We start from the raw sequence: 15,177 nt of genomic DNA on the forward strand, positions 1-15,177 counted from the left end.
TCTTGCCCATTCTACTGAAAATATTTCTAGCCGTACATATTTTTATATAGAAGTTGTGGGCTACATTTGATCTAGATTATATAGATGGTTCCAGCTAATTATGCTTTATACTAGGTCGCCTTCAAAGGCATTTAGTTTGAACCAAACTTTTGACTATGATTCGATTCCCGGCTATCAGCCTTACTATATGAAATAGCATGATTCCCGACTAAAACAATACTTTATCATCTTTGGTATTCGCTTTATGCCCACTGTACGGAAGCTACAGTGTCTGCAAATCGAGGTTCGTTGACGAGCATCTGCAGTTGCTTCGGCCGGGGCCGATCGCTTAGTCGTGGATCAGTGATCGGCCAGCGCGTTTTGCCGGAACAATACATAAATTTTTCGGCATATTTATGCACTTTTAATACATACAAATATAGCGAGTATATAGTTCTGTTTATATCAAAATATAGTTAACATGTTGCTAACTGATAAATATTCCAATTGTAAGTGCCATAGATAATCGTCTAGATCTTTCAAATGTGAAAATGTATATATGTATATATATATATATATATATATATATATATATATATATATATATATATATATATATATATATATATATATATATATATTATTATATATAAAGAAATATATTTATATATATATATTGATTTTCGCCAAATATCTTAAATTTGCATTGAACCGATTTGATATCTAGCCGTCTAGTTAAGAGCATTATAATGCACATCCTCATTAAACTATTTTACCACATATGTCCAGTATCTGCTTTATGTATGCAAGGACGTTTTGTTTGATGTCCTGCTCAATTAAACTGGCATATACAAATTTGTACACCTTAAGCATTTTGCCTAGATAAATAAATAATCTTCTATATGTATTCTATATGTCTTTGCAGATCAGCTTCGTATGATAGACAATTGCAATCAGTATACGCCCCAGAACGGCGGGCGTTTGTGACAAGCCTCTGGTGAAGCAAACAGCAAATATTTTTTTATTGTGATTGTGAAAAGAGAGTTAAAAAACAGTGATTTTTGTTTATATTTTTTTTGAAACTCGTACAAGAAATAAGTGATTATTAAAAAAAGTGCTAGACCTAAGTGTGTGAAAAGGGGCGGCAAAGTAGTCGTAAGGAAGCTGGTCAGCAAGGGCATTGTGCAGCGCGAAATGATGCCGCAATATCGACTTGACCTGCACACTGACGTCAGCCGAGCAACACCCAGTCACGCCTGCCCGCCACTGCCATACAACACAACCTCTGCCTCAGCCACAGCCAAGGCCACAGCCGCAACCTTAGCCACAGCAGCTGCAACAGTCACTGCAACAGTCCCAGCCTTAGCTTCTGCCACCAACTGCTGTGGAAGATCTAGCTAAGCCACAAGCAACACATTAGAAAGAATTAGAGCCAAACAATTAGAAGCCAATTTCCTCAGAGCTTGAAAGCAATTGCGACAATCGTATGTGAGTGAGAGATTGCGGGTGTATCAACTAAAAAGTCTACCAGCCAGCAGCCGTTTGAAGCAAGTCACCTTTGGTCGGGAGAGCACCAAGGCCAACGAGGAGACGTCAGTGCAATCGCCGTCATGTGGATAACACTCGCTTCTTTGGTCGTCATCATAGCCCAGCTTTGTGCCTTGGTCCACTCCGCTGGTGGTAAGTACCTCATGTATATACATAACTATATATAAGTATACCCATATACACACTTAGGGCTCCACATATTCAACAAGGCTTATTTAAACTCATAAATTCATGGCATAAAGGTTTTTTTTAAAGATACAGAATTATGGTTATTGAACAAATGTCGTCCGTGCCCTGCATTTGCATAAATGTGTTTGACATTTACAGCAGTCGTTTGCAAATTAGATATTTAAATAATTCACAAATTAAAATCGTCAATTTTGTTCTCATTTTTCATCATTTATTTTGTATTGTTTTTATTTGATTCACTTGAATTGTCACACAAATTGGCTTGTAGATATTTGTAATAATAAATATTATGCATTATCAATTTTGCATTTTTTTCAATTCATCAAATTTGCATTTAATTTTGTTTTTGTGCGCAAAATAGAAGCGTGCAGCATTTACATGTAAATTTGCTTATTAACCCTGGAATCAAAGCGCAATTTTCTCTTTTTTGCGTGCGACCACAGCATAATGGGTTTTTTTGTTTTATTTAATATTCGCAAATGTTTGCAAACGATTGCTTTGTAGCTAGTCAATACGTCAGAATCGTTATGTTATATAAGCCTCCGAAAGTAGTTGGGGCAAGTTGTGTTAGTCACATGAAAGTTTTGGCGAGCAATATGCTCTTCTGACAGAGTCAAAATTTTATATCTGATTCATACTTTATGATTGATTCTGTTCAATATTTTATTACTCATTTGAGTATAACTCACAGCTTCAGACTGTTATTTTAACATATTGAACAGCACAGGCTACTATGACCTTCGACTGTATTGCTTAGTTGTCCTTATGTATCTATATCTTGTTTAGTTTAGTTTAGTTTTCTTGTTTAGTTAGTCCTTACTTCACTTAAATAACGCATCTATCGAGGACTTCACTTGCTGTTAATCCAGTAATTTGGAGTTTGAATATCAGAGTTATCAGAAATACCAGCAATTGTATCTGCTATTATCTTAGTATGCTCTCGTTTCTTAGTTCTTAACAATTATTATAATGCTCTAGTTCGATTGTTTTTCGATTATGTTAAACGCTTGTCTTATTTTTATCTAATTATTTTTTTTCTGTTGCTGTTATGCCTGTAATGATTAGGTTGAGTTACTTTAATTTTTTGTAAGTTAACGTGCCCAATTTTTCTATTCCTGTTGTCATACTTGCTGATAGTATTTCTTTCGATTCGCTTTTGCAAAAGAGGATAGCCTGAAGGGTTTTTTTTTCAAGGGTTCTCAAGTTTTCAACTCTGTAAAATCGGGCGGGTTGGATAACATTGCCTAGAAGATGTGTTATGGTTTTCAAATATGTCTTTTGGTTGTCCGATAAAGTTCGACTTTTATTAAATATCTTTGTCTGATTTTTGTAATAGTCGAACTATTGTAAAAAGTGTTCCTAAATTATAGGGCTTACGACTCCTATTGCAATATTAATCTGTTTTATATTTAGTTTTTATATACCAATAAGAGTGTTTACTATTGTTGACTATATGCCAAGCAAAATTGTAATGGAACTATGTTTAGAAGTTTCCAAATGTATATGTAGCTCTTCCTTAAGAACTAATGATATAGAAACAAGAACTTAATCCGTAGCGCTTGTTAGCTTTTAGGCTTTTCAAAAAATAAATGTAATATATTATTGTTCAAAGTGGGTTTCTTTTAGTCAACATTTAGTTATGCAGCGATTACATATAATGTATTATTTCCTATACTTATTACTTTCCTATCGTTAGAGAATATATTTCATATAATTGCAGTGTACTTGATCTGACACCAAGAATCGGAATTCGTACTATAAATTCAAATATCTCTATATAGATATGCATATTAATAAGTGTGCATGTAATAAGATCGGAAACTCATGTTCCGGCTGGTCCCAGATGGCCAAAAGATATTTTATGTCTAATAAAAAATCATACCCCAAAACATTAATGAAAGCAATAAAAAGCAAGAATCTCGATTCAATTCAATGCTAATGCATTTTCATATACATCTAAAGATTAGTTAGTTCCAATACTATAATTTTAGGTGAATTATGACAAATCGTTAAATGCGAGCTTAATTTTTAATTTTGGTGATTTATACCATTTACTTAATATGTTATACCATTTGCTATCATTTTATTAATTCAAGAAAGTCACTTTTAGTACGCTCTTTTGATCGATAGGACTTTTTTATTTAATCCATATCCATATTTCAAGCCATTTATTAGCTAATATTGTTGGTAAAAAAAATACGTTTTTAAAAAATGGAGATGAAGTAGCAACTAGCGTTTACTGGCTGTACTTATGTTTCGATGACCCTTAACCTAATGGGTGAGCTCTTACAGTCCATGCTAATACAAATGCTACACTACATCAGCTGGCAACTGACATTCGATTTCTTTCCCTTTTCATCATTTGAATCTATTTTAAGCAATGCTGTTTGACAGAAACGTCCTTGAGAACCACTCAACCTTGATGCCAGAAATGTGCAATCGTCTGCATTGAATAAACCTATTTATATTTTTATCCTGTACGTCTTACGGTACTTTTTGAAGGATTTCTTGAAGGACTTACAGCATGCATAAGTAGCAACATTTGTTCAAGAAACATGTATATCAATCGTCTTTATATGAAACTGTTTGCCTGGCCGACTGGCTGACTAACTGGCTGACTGAATGACAGACTGTATGACTGACTTGCAGGCCATTGCATGCATGCACGCATGGCCAAAACCGTAAGAGATAGAAAGTTTGTACTACGCTAAGACGGGGTTTTGGGAGATTCCACCTGCAAGTGTGTAAGAAGTCTGTAAGTGGTTGTATGAAACAATTTTTCATTTTCGAATGTGTATATGAAAATTGATTTAAGGCGTGATTCAGATTCATTACAAAATCCATCCCTCTTCTGTGGAAATGGCCGTCAAAGATTTGGCTGGTTACGTTACGGTTTCTAACATATATCAAAGAATCATTATAAAAAGCCATCTGAGACATGTCTCCCACTTTTTGTCCAATCTAACCCTCTTGGATGTCATCGATTTTTGGGCGAATTTCTTAGTTTCGTCCGATCCGCTTGCCACTGATTTGCAAAGCCCTACATAATAACTTAATGAATGCGTGTTTTAGAGACATTGATCCTTTCAAAAGATCCTTGTGAAAATCAATTTGATACGGGTTTCACAAATTTCACCCCTCTTACATGGTAAATTCAGCTTAAAGAACATGCAACGAAAGTTTATTTTTCGACTTCAAGCTTTGCCTCACAGGAGTAAAATACTTGGAAAATGTAGATTCAAAGTTTTGGAACTTATTTCGATGGGACTCAAATTAATTTTAAATATAACTTGGGAAAGCACGCATACATTTAATTATTTCTTTGTCAAAAAAATATCTTTCAAGAAGTTGCCAAGTAATAAAGACAGAAAGGCCAGCATTTTTGTTGTTATCGATTGTCGATAGCTACAAACAATCGAAAAATTAAACACCAATTGCAATAAGTGGCAGACCAGCACATTGCAATTTGTCAGACATAGACAATGACAAATGAATAGAAAAGGTTCTATTTCGTATAAGCTGCTCAGACTTGTGTTTACACGGCCTGAGCACAACTCAGGCGAAAACTCAGCGGGAAACTCAGACCGTGTAAATATATAGCCTGAGGAATTCTTGGGGTTTTTGTTTTACACAGTTTACATTCTTTGGTTGGTTGGTTTTTAACGAGAGATAGAAATAGGATGCCGCAAAAAGTTTAAATTTGGCTTTATTGAAGTTTAAGTAACTTTTTCTGTGCTCCCCAAAGAGCTCAACCCTTGGGATTTTTCATATTTTTTTTTTAACAACACATGTCACGCTTTCATCAAGTCGCCGGCGTGATTTACTTTTGATTGATGCTCATTTTGTGGGATTTGGCCCAACTATGTGACTGGGCGGTTGGTTTGTATACCACTTGGCGTGCAACAATGCAAAGCCCCAATATAAACACATTGTGCAAATAAAACTCAAGTTTTTTATTTTATTTTTATATTTTATTTTTTTGCGTTGCCAGCTAAATTTCAGCATTGACAGCAGTCAATAGTGATGTGGACTCCCAGCGGCGATGGGCTTAAGCTCGCATCGATGAGCAAATAATAGTGTATCCCTCTGTGCTTTATTTTTTTGCGGACCCTAACAGGCAGCTTACCTTATTTACCACATCAATTAACTGGGAAAAGAGAATAGAAGTACAAGTAATTGAGCTCCGGTCGTATACGACTAAGACATATCCCGAAGCCAAGGCCAAGCTGCCTTCTGTAAATGCATACAGAAAAACTCACATTTATATATGTATATGATTGCTGTGTCTTTTCATTCCTTCGCTCCACACTGTGTAAAGCAAATGCATTCTCGACTAACTTCGATGTTTAATGTCTGACCTTTTATCTCAGATCTGCTTAAATAAGGCATGCAAAAGTGTGTATATTCCAAGTTATTACAAATACGTATTTTTCCCATTTGGAAAGAAATGATGGAGGTATGCAGATAATCGGAATATGTATACCGTAAGAATCTAGCTCTTATAATTTCTAATAGAGAATGTATATTTAAAATTCTTAAGTCCTTCGCTTTTGTTGAGATTGATGCGTTGATGCTGACGGACATGGCTAAATCGTTGTCCTGATCAAACATATAAATACTTTTTGGGTTCGTGGTTGCCCTTTTTCTGTCTGTTACATAACATCACAAAAACATTATACATTTTTTCTTACCCATTTACCCGTTTTTAATGGGTTCAGGGTAAAAAAACTCATCTACATATTTCAAAGCTCCAAAATAGGCTGTGCTCATTCATGAACGAGCACGCATTGGATGCAGAACCGCCAATACTTGGGCTTATCAGGCTTTTTGTATGCTTTTAAAAGCCCACCTTTAAAAGAGGGAACATGCTTGTGCACACTCCTATATCCTTTAATTCCTTTAGGTAGAGTGCTATACTCGATTGCAAACTGAGCAAGTCTACATTTTTGTGTACTGCGCAGTCTGTGACAGTCGACCGCAATGCACTCACTTGTCATTTTTTAACCAAAACTGTCATGTCCTGGCTTACCTCTTACCTCAGGGAGCTGGCTTGTGGTTGTGGACGTAGCTACATTTTTAGCTAATTGTGCATTTGACGATTTACTTTTTGCTGTACAAATAATTCTTACTTGTTGATTGCGGATTTTATTCTGTTTTTATACAATTTATTTTTGTAAAACGTTTTTCTACTTGTGCCCATTTTAAAGAGTCTCTTGTTACCATCAACTGTCCAGAATTATGTGATGTTAAGTTAGTGCCAACATCCCTTTTCATCATGCAACATTTTGCACCCACACCTGGGACCAGATTACAGAATTTAATCCATCTGTAGTTGATATTCACCTTTTATTAAGTTGCCTTAGTTTCTAGGGAAGATTTCTAATTTAGATAATACCTAATGATTGCCCGTTGACTAATATATAGCACACACATTGCCTTAAACCCAAAGTAGCGTATGTATATATATGTGTATGAGTATGCACTTAAGTACGTAAGCGAACGTATCCGTCAATATTAACTAAAAATGTTTAGGCCATTATACAATATTACGTTATGAATAGGAGTCTTTACGTTAGCGTTAATATGTTAGCCTGTTAGAAAATATTCATAAGTACTTAAGTGTATACGTGTTTATGGGATTAAAAACGATTATTAGTGGGCGGGAGTTTTGCATGGCAACAATGGATGCATATAATAATATATGCAAGGCACACAATTGGGGTAACTCATTTTGCTAACGCCCATTAAACCCTTTGCTATCTACGTTTGCTTAGGCAACTCGAATAATTAGTTTTATTTGTCCACGTTGGGCGCAAGATATTAATATGCACTAGCCATAGGCAGAGCTTGCATTAGAGCTCTGCTTTGCATGTGTTTCAATTTATGCTGGTTTCATAGAAGGCGTAATTAATGATAAACGCATCATTGCCCAATTCGAAATTCGAAATGCATTTTGTGGCTCACAAACGTTGTGCGTAAATTGAAATTTAACTTATCATTTATTGTTTAATTGTGGTTAGGCAAGTTTTACTGGCAGAACCACAATTATTAACTTGTAACGGTCCATAATGGTACAAATGTTCAATCAAATTATAATTTCATATTATGTTAAATTAAAACATTTATTTTGTAAATGTCGTGTTATTTGTAATGTTTGAATTTATTTTTGCTTTCATATAATTTGCAATTTTCAGTACAATGAGCGAGTAATTTTGTTAAATTTATTTTTAGGCTTTTAACATTAAATAATGTCCATCGTATCGTTTTAGAATTCCTACGCTTTACCGTCGTGTACGAAATTTGGCAAAGCGTTTGGATTCTGAAACGATATATGGTCTGTAACAACAAAAAACTAAAGTACAGCCCAATATATAATCCGTAGATTGAGAAACAGCTCTCATGTTTCCGGTTCTTGGAAATCAATTTTAATTGAAATTATTATCATAGACGGGCTATTGAGAAATCTGAGAACTAGTCCGATAGCTAAACTGTCTTGAGGCATTCCAGCGAGTCCCAGCTAATTCTAAGCAAGCTGAATTTTTATGCTGAAGCTGTTTCAAAAATTTGAAGGGGGTTTTTGAGTAGACGTACATTTTACGGGCCTGCCAATCTGACATTATTCCATCAATTATTCGCTTCACATTGCAGGCTTTGAATAATCATCTTCTTAAATAATTGATCCGATTAAATAATTGATCTTTAAAGGTCGCTTTAAACATGATGCTAAAATCTAGACCAGGGAGGTTCGGGGTTTTATGCTAAACTGATATTTCATCATTTACTGAAGCTGAGTCTGAGTTTGCAACTGAGCTTCCGACTGAGGCTTACCTTCTCAGAGGAAAAGCTTTAACGAAATATAACATGTTATTTATTATTTAATATATATAATCTGAGCGCTCTTCTGAGCTGTCATTTTCTAGGGCTGCCAAACGGCGGGTAAATCTATATGTTCATTTCAACTGAGTTTCTTAGTCGTGTGTTTACACTGATCAGAGTTTTTTAGCTGAGTTATTTGATACTTGAGCTTGAGTTTCCCAGACGAAAACCTAGCTGAGAACTCAAGTCGTAAAAGTCTTTTATTGGGGCCCTCAACTGTTATTCCATCTAAAAACACAATGCGCATTCACTAAAAGCTCAATTTTAATAAAATACTTCTCTTTTGCAGAAGCTGATTATACGCTCGATGATTCATTTTGGAACGAAGAAAGTCCAGTTGGTAAGTATATTTACCTTATAGCAATTAGTTTTCCATTATATGTGTAGTTTTAATGTTAATGTGCGTGATTGAGGGAGTGTTATTCTTCGAATCGATGATTGAAGAAATACTTTAGCGAGCATTTTTAAATAATTCTTTTTTGCAGGTGAAGTGGAACGTTTACTCAAAGAGTATAGACAAAATCAGGAACTTGTGCGTCGTATTGGTGGACATTATTATCAAATAATCTATCCGGTGCAACTGCGTCATCACGAAAAGATGGGAATCTCAACTCGCGAAGTTAGTCCCCCAAAGGTACGCAAAGATTTGCATAAGAGAAATACTAGAAAAATCGAAACAAACACAATGGTATGTTCACATTTATTTTCATTCACTCGTGATATTGTTTGTCCCATTATCCACACACACACACACACACACACACAGATAGTCCATAATCTACATCACCAATACATACATACAGCCAGTCATCCAAATTTAATCATAAATAGTTTATATTGAATCACTTAAAGGAACCTTACAGTTATATGGCATTTCCACTGTCCATTGCAATATTTATTTAAAACACAAGATGAATAGTCTGCAGCCGTTCTCATTCAAATCTAATGCCTTATGTGCTTTGATACTAAGTTTTAGATTCGTAAGCGAGTCCGCTTTTTGCCGACTATTCAAAGCGTGACGTTTTTTATTTAATTTTTTTCTTAGCCGGGACAACGACCACGCCCACATGATGACAGCGGATTCAGCAGAGGCAGGACAAAGGTATGTACGCCGAATTTATAAATAAACATTTAAGGCCATAAATAAATGCACGGATTTTGTAATCGAATCCATTTCGTTTCTGTTTGAAATCGATTTTGGAATGGGAATAAAAAACAAGAATTGTCCCAAGTGTCATGTTTCACGTAGTATAAAAAAGGGATTATTTATTTATAATTATATTTAATGTAGCTGAATTCGGGCGCATTCAAACAAAAGTTGTATAATAAAATCAAATACAATACGGTCAATAAAGCCGAGGTCAATTTGGCTAAAAGCTAGACAATTGGGAATATATTGTGTGCGGGCATTTAGTCGGAGTACTAAAGATTGTTTTATTTTTGCCCTTTTAAATTTCAGAAACATTTTCATCGCACCTCACTGCTCATCAAGGCATTCAATCACAAATTCCGTTTGGATTTGGAATTGAACTCGTGAGTAGAATAAATAAAGCTGATTTATTGTTGAAATTAAACTAGTTAAGAGATTTGGTAGCTTATTCATTATTCCTACTTCGCATTATATATTCCGTCTACTTTTACAGTCAACTACTGTCACCCAACATACAACAGAAACACTATCACGTCGGTGGATATCAAGTGGATGGCAATCGGCATGTAAGTAATCCTCATTTTAAATATCCCAGCAATCTGTAGTGGCATAATTGTTGTGAAACAATGATAGGAATTTAAATTAAAATGTTGAGCCACAATTGAAAGTATGTTAAAATCGCATCAATCTAGCAGTCCGAATTCCGAGCCATTTGTATTCGAACAAGTGTCAGTTTTTAATAAAATAGAAAAACTGAAGCGTTTCGTATATAATATATATGGAAAACAACAAAAAAATCTTGGAACGTAAAGAATAAATACAGCGCGATTTACAACACAAGAACAACAAAAACAATAACAAGAACATCTTTGAGGAACCATGACAAACATGGCTGAGGCGCGCATCAAGCGCGAGTTTAAAGAGGCACTCAGCGGTGAAGAGTTCCGCCAGTGCCTGATCAAAATGGAGCTCGTCAATGATAGCTGGACAGAGCTGCGCGGCGAGATAACTGGGCCGCGCGGCACGCCGTATGAGGGCGGTAAATTTGTGCTTGAAATCAAGGTGCCAGATAAATATCCATTCAGTCCACCAGAAGTTCGCTTTATGACACGCATCTGGCATCCGAACATCTCATCGGTGACTGGGGCCATACGCATGGACATCCTGAAGGATCATTGGGCCGCAGCCATGACACTGAGCACTGTTTTGTTATCGCTACAGGGTATGCTGACCGCTGCCGAGCCAGACGATTGGCAGGACTTTGTGGTTGCCTATCAGTTCAAAAAGCGGCACGATCTATTTTTACTAACGGCCAAGCATTGGACTAGCGCGTATGCGGGCGGATCCCGTACGTTTCCCGATTTGGATCTGAAGATTGAGCGTCTCAAGGATATGGGCATCGATGAGCATAAGGCGCGCGCGGTGCTCTCTAAAGAGAATTGGGATCTGGAGAGGGCTGCCGATTGTCTATTTATTTAGGTGTGCGGAACTGGGGTTCACAAAATCAACAACAGCACCAATGCCAACAACAATAACAACAACATCAGCAACATATTCAAAATCAACGAGCGATTATAAGCAACAACAATAACAACAACAACAATATCAACTACAATCACATCAACACCAACACCAACAACAACAGAAACGAAAATAACAGCCCAAAATTCTAGTACAGTTTCTTACAGCTGCCGCAGCAGTCAGATTTTCCAACATGCAAAGTGTAATCCATGGACCTGGTCCAACAATTTGCAACGCCCAAATTTGTATTACGTAGTATTTTTGTCGGTTTCCAACATTTCGAAATTTATTTACTGTGTAATTCAAGTTTAGTGCTCGACATTCGGACCCCTTCTGGCTCGCCCGTTATTTCGAATACCCAGGAATTCACCAGGACTCACGTTCTCATGTGTCACTGTGCTCTTGGCGAATTCTTAGGCATTCGAAATAAATATGGGAGACGGAATCGGTCGGTTTGTTCTGTTATTTTTGAGTGCATTGTACATTGCAGTTGATTTAGGTATACGAGTATGTTATGTAACAGATCCCAGGGTTTGCGCATACGCATTTATTGTTTTGCTAAATATCAATATTACTTGCACTTTAATAATCATAAAACAATGAAATACTAATAGTATTTTGCCTGAATTTGAATATTTTAAAAAATAAAATAAAGATCTATACTCTTGGGCATGCCGGTCTATAAATACCTATTCAGATTCATGCTCAAATTACGTTTTTCCGTCTGTGTGGCGTCAAAGAAGAGCTGGAGACTTGAAATCAGTAAAAAATATTTTTCTATACCACATACAGAATGCGATAGTTTTTTCTGTAATCATACAATTTTTGCATAATCTCGATAAATATCGATTTTGTCATAGCTTTGTTATAAGAGCTAGATATACTCGACCAAAATGTGGTAAAGAAATTGAAGCTAGAGCCAAGCGCTTTGGTATATGCTCTCTTTTGACTGTCATGTTCAAATCCTGAAAATTTCAAAAAGATTAGACCAATTCTTAAATCAATATCGATCAATATCGATTTTGAGATTGTCTTAAGAGCTAAATACATTCAACCAAAATGGGTTTTCAAAGCTAGAGATTTGCGCCTTTAGAGTTTTGAATATCAAATGTTAAGTCCTGAAACTTTCATAAACATTCGACCACAAGCATCGAAGTCACTCAGGAGTGCACTTCTCAAATTGTGGGGCTCAGAAGGTAAAGTGCTTTAAAAGGCAGCTTGGCGCTGGATTCAAGATCAGATACTCGTGACTAGAGCACTCTTTCTGTTGAATAGAAACTTGTATAAGTTAGCGGAGACATTTATTTATAATAAAACTTGAATGCTTTGAAGTACAACTATGCAATTGCCTCTTAGAGCGTATTATAATTTGATCATACACATGTTTTGAGTTGAAAGAGGCGCAAAGGTCTGACATTCCCTTTCAGGCAACACATCGAACAGCTGTACCACATAGTTTCCATTTCATATAAGCATAATCTTGTCAACGTCGGACCACCATATTATATATCTCATTTGTTTTTGTTGCAGGACATTGAGCACTGTTACTATCATGGCACAGTGAAGGATTATCCGGGTGCTAGTGCCGCCTTTCATACCTGCAACGGCGTTAGCGGTGTCATACATATTGGCAACGAGACCTTTGTCATACATCCCTTTTACGGCGGTGATCTATCGGTAAGTTAGGTGATCCCAGACTAAGGTAATTAGCCTGTAATCAAATGCCCCGTTCATCGTGGTTGTAGAAACATCCGCATGTGATTTTTGAGGCGCGCACCAAGGCCAATAAGGGTTGCGCCAACTCTGGCAATTTGGACTCGTGGCGCCTATCCCGTCGCACCAAGCATCTGTCGGCGGGCGTTGTCGATGAGATACACCCGAACGGGGCAGGCCGCTATAAGCGGGATGTGCGCGAGGCAACCAAATATATCGAGACGGCCATCATAGTCGATAAGGCCATGTTCGAGAAGCGGAACGGCAGCACACGCGCCGAAGTCATCCACGATGCCATACAGGTGGCCAATATAGCTGATTTGGTGAGCACACAAATGGCAATGAGCACTTATTTTGTAATTCTGATTATGTCCGCCTGCTCAGTATTTCCGCACGCTGAACACTCGTGTGTCTGTGGTGTACATTGAGACGTGGGGCAAGAACCAGGCGGCCATTGATGGCAGCAAGGACATTAGCAAGGCCATATCCAACTTTAATGACTACACTTCAAGGAATCTGTATCAAATCGAGAGGGATACCACACAGCTGTTATCGTAAGTAGACACGCGCACACACACACACACACACACGCACACACACACGCATATACTCTATATAATGTGCATATGCACGTGCTCACTTGTTTTGACAGCGGGGAAACGTTCGCCGGGGGCGAGGCTGGCATGGCCGTGCCCGAGACTGTCTGCACGCCCCGTGCCGTCGGCATCAGCGTGGATGTCAATGTGTATGAGCCGCACCTTTTGGCGGGCACAATGGCCCATATGATTGGCCACAATATTGGCATGGGCCACGACGATGGGCGTAAGTATAATTAAATCTGTTGCCAGGTCTACTTTCAAAATATTAGCGAATTTTGGCCAAAATAGTTTGCTTAAGAAAATAATATTTTGAGAATTTCAATTATATTTGTATTTTCTAAATAAATAAAATCACCAATACATATTTTTTTTAAATCTTCTGGTTTTTATAAAAATTCTTCTTTCATTTGAATACAAATTAGTCTAAAATAAAGACTTGTAGAACATTATTTTGAAATTCCTAAAATTTTTCACTTTAAAACAATTTTCTTTTGAGTAATGAATACTCCTCGAAATGTTGTTTGATTTTATTAAAAAATATTTTATTGTAGTAAATTTATATTGAAATACCATTTGTGTTGCTTTAAGATTTGGCATTGCTTGTGTATATTGAACGTGTACATTAAGTAGGATTAATTTTGATATGTACTAAGAACTTTGAATTCCTAGTATTTGTGGAATTGAAGCTTTTGTGTTAAATGTATTGTATGGAATTTCTGCAATTTTATTCAGGTGAGGAATGCTTCTGCCGGGACTGGCATGGTTGCATCATGGCGCAATCAATAGTCGGCCAGGAGAATGTGCAGCCATACAAATTCTCAGAATGCAGCAAAAAGGATTACATTGACGCATTGCGAACGGGTCACGGGCTTTGTTTACTCAACAAGCCCAACGAGGTGAGATATGGCGCGTACCCCCCTCCCCCCCTCTCTTGCCACTCTATTGGTACACAATAGGTTTTCAGCTGGCTCTGCGGTCAGTTGCTAGGGAGGTTTACTGTTGCGTAGTAACTGCATCAGCGCAGATATACTCAATTAGCGTGCTTTGTACAAGAGACTAAGAAATACCCATTAATAAGTATCCCAAAACAAAGATACAACTGGGCGTATGAATTATTAAGTACATTGTCATTTAAATATGCAGATAAAATGATTATTTTTGTTTTTATTCAAAATGCTGTGTTTCCAAACTAAATTGAGAGATATTAAGCTACTTTTGATTAAAAATGAGTTGTTAAAATATGATTTATATTCTATTTTATTTTTAATAAAATATCTAAACTAATATAAAGCAATAGTTATTAAGGATATTATATTGCTAGGAATTGCTTACAATCATTTACGAACCTATTAATATCCAGCACAGAAATCAAAATACATATATTCCCATCATTTGCAGATTGAGTTGCGGCGCAACTGTGGAAATAAAATCATCGAGGAGGACGAGGAGTGCGACTGCGGCACGTTCGAGGAATGTGCATTGGATCCCTGCTGCGATAGCATCACATGTAAGCTGAAATCCGAAGCACAGTGCGCCAGCGGTGCCTGCTGTGACCAATGTCGGGTAAGTGAAAAGTGAAAAGTGGAAAATGTGATTGCTTTT

The 15,177-nt window shown here is 36.8% G+C and overlaps 2 protein-coding genes across 4 annotated transcripts in view; both read left to right on the forward strand.

Moving 5' to 3' along the window:
• The first annotated feature begins 1,437 nt into the window (after positions 1 to 1,437).
• Positions 1,438 to 15,177, forward strand: part of LOC115764402 (disintegrin and metalloproteinase domain-containing protein 9) — a 31,383-nt gene continuing 17,643 nt past the window's right edge. For all 3 annotated transcript variants that reach the window (XM_030707391.1, XM_030707392.1, XM_030707393.1), the window contains exons 1-12: positions 1,438 to 1,659; positions 8,882 to 8,932; positions 9,078 to 9,226; positions 9,638 to 9,694; positions 10,052 to 10,125; positions 10,236 to 10,308; positions 12,794 to 12,940; positions 13,009 to 13,299; positions 13,361 to 13,530; positions 13,629 to 13,798; positions 14,308 to 14,471; positions 14,974 to 15,138. In XM_030707391.1, the coding sequence (XP_030563251.1) occupies positions 1,590 to 1,659; positions 8,882 to 8,932; positions 9,078 to 9,226; positions 9,638 to 9,694; positions 10,052 to 10,125; positions 10,236 to 10,308; positions 12,794 to 12,940; positions 13,009 to 13,299; positions 13,361 to 13,530; positions 13,629 to 13,798; positions 14,308 to 14,471; positions 14,974 to 15,138 (1,581 nt within the window). In that variant the 5' untranslated portion in view covers positions 1,438 to 1,589. The remainder of the gene's footprint in view (positions 1,660 to 8,881; positions 8,933 to 9,077; positions 9,227 to 9,637; positions 9,695 to 10,051; positions 10,126 to 10,235; positions 10,309 to 12,793; positions 12,941 to 13,008; positions 13,300 to 13,360; positions 13,531 to 13,628; positions 13,799 to 14,307; positions 14,472 to 14,973; positions 15,139 to 15,177) is intronic.
• LOC115764401 (ubiquitin-conjugating enzyme E2-22 kDa-like) lies at positions 10,486 to 11,891 on the forward strand. Its single transcript, XM_030707390.1, has one exon. It carries the CDS (start codon positions 10,622 to 10,624, stop codon positions 11,219 to 11,221), a length of 600 nt encoding a protein of 199 aa, XP_030563250.1. The 5' UTR covers positions 10,486 to 10,621; the 3' UTR covers positions 11,222 to 11,891.

Source organism: Drosophila novamexicana, unplaced genomic scaffold (assembly GCF_003285875.2).
Source record: "Drosophila novamexicana strain 15010-1031.04,08,12 unplaced genomic scaffold, DnovRS2.1 tig00000820-arrow-pilon, whole genome shotgun sequence".
NCBI classification, from domain to species: domain Eukaryota; kingdom Metazoa; phylum Arthropoda; class Insecta; order Diptera; family Drosophilidae; genus Drosophila; species Drosophila novamexicana.

Excerpts from the sequence above, each read along its gene's own strand:
- LOC115764401 (XM_030707390.1), top strand. The coding sequence starts at position 10,622 with ATGACAAACATGGCTGAGGCGCGCATCAAGCGCGAGTTTAAAGAGGCA.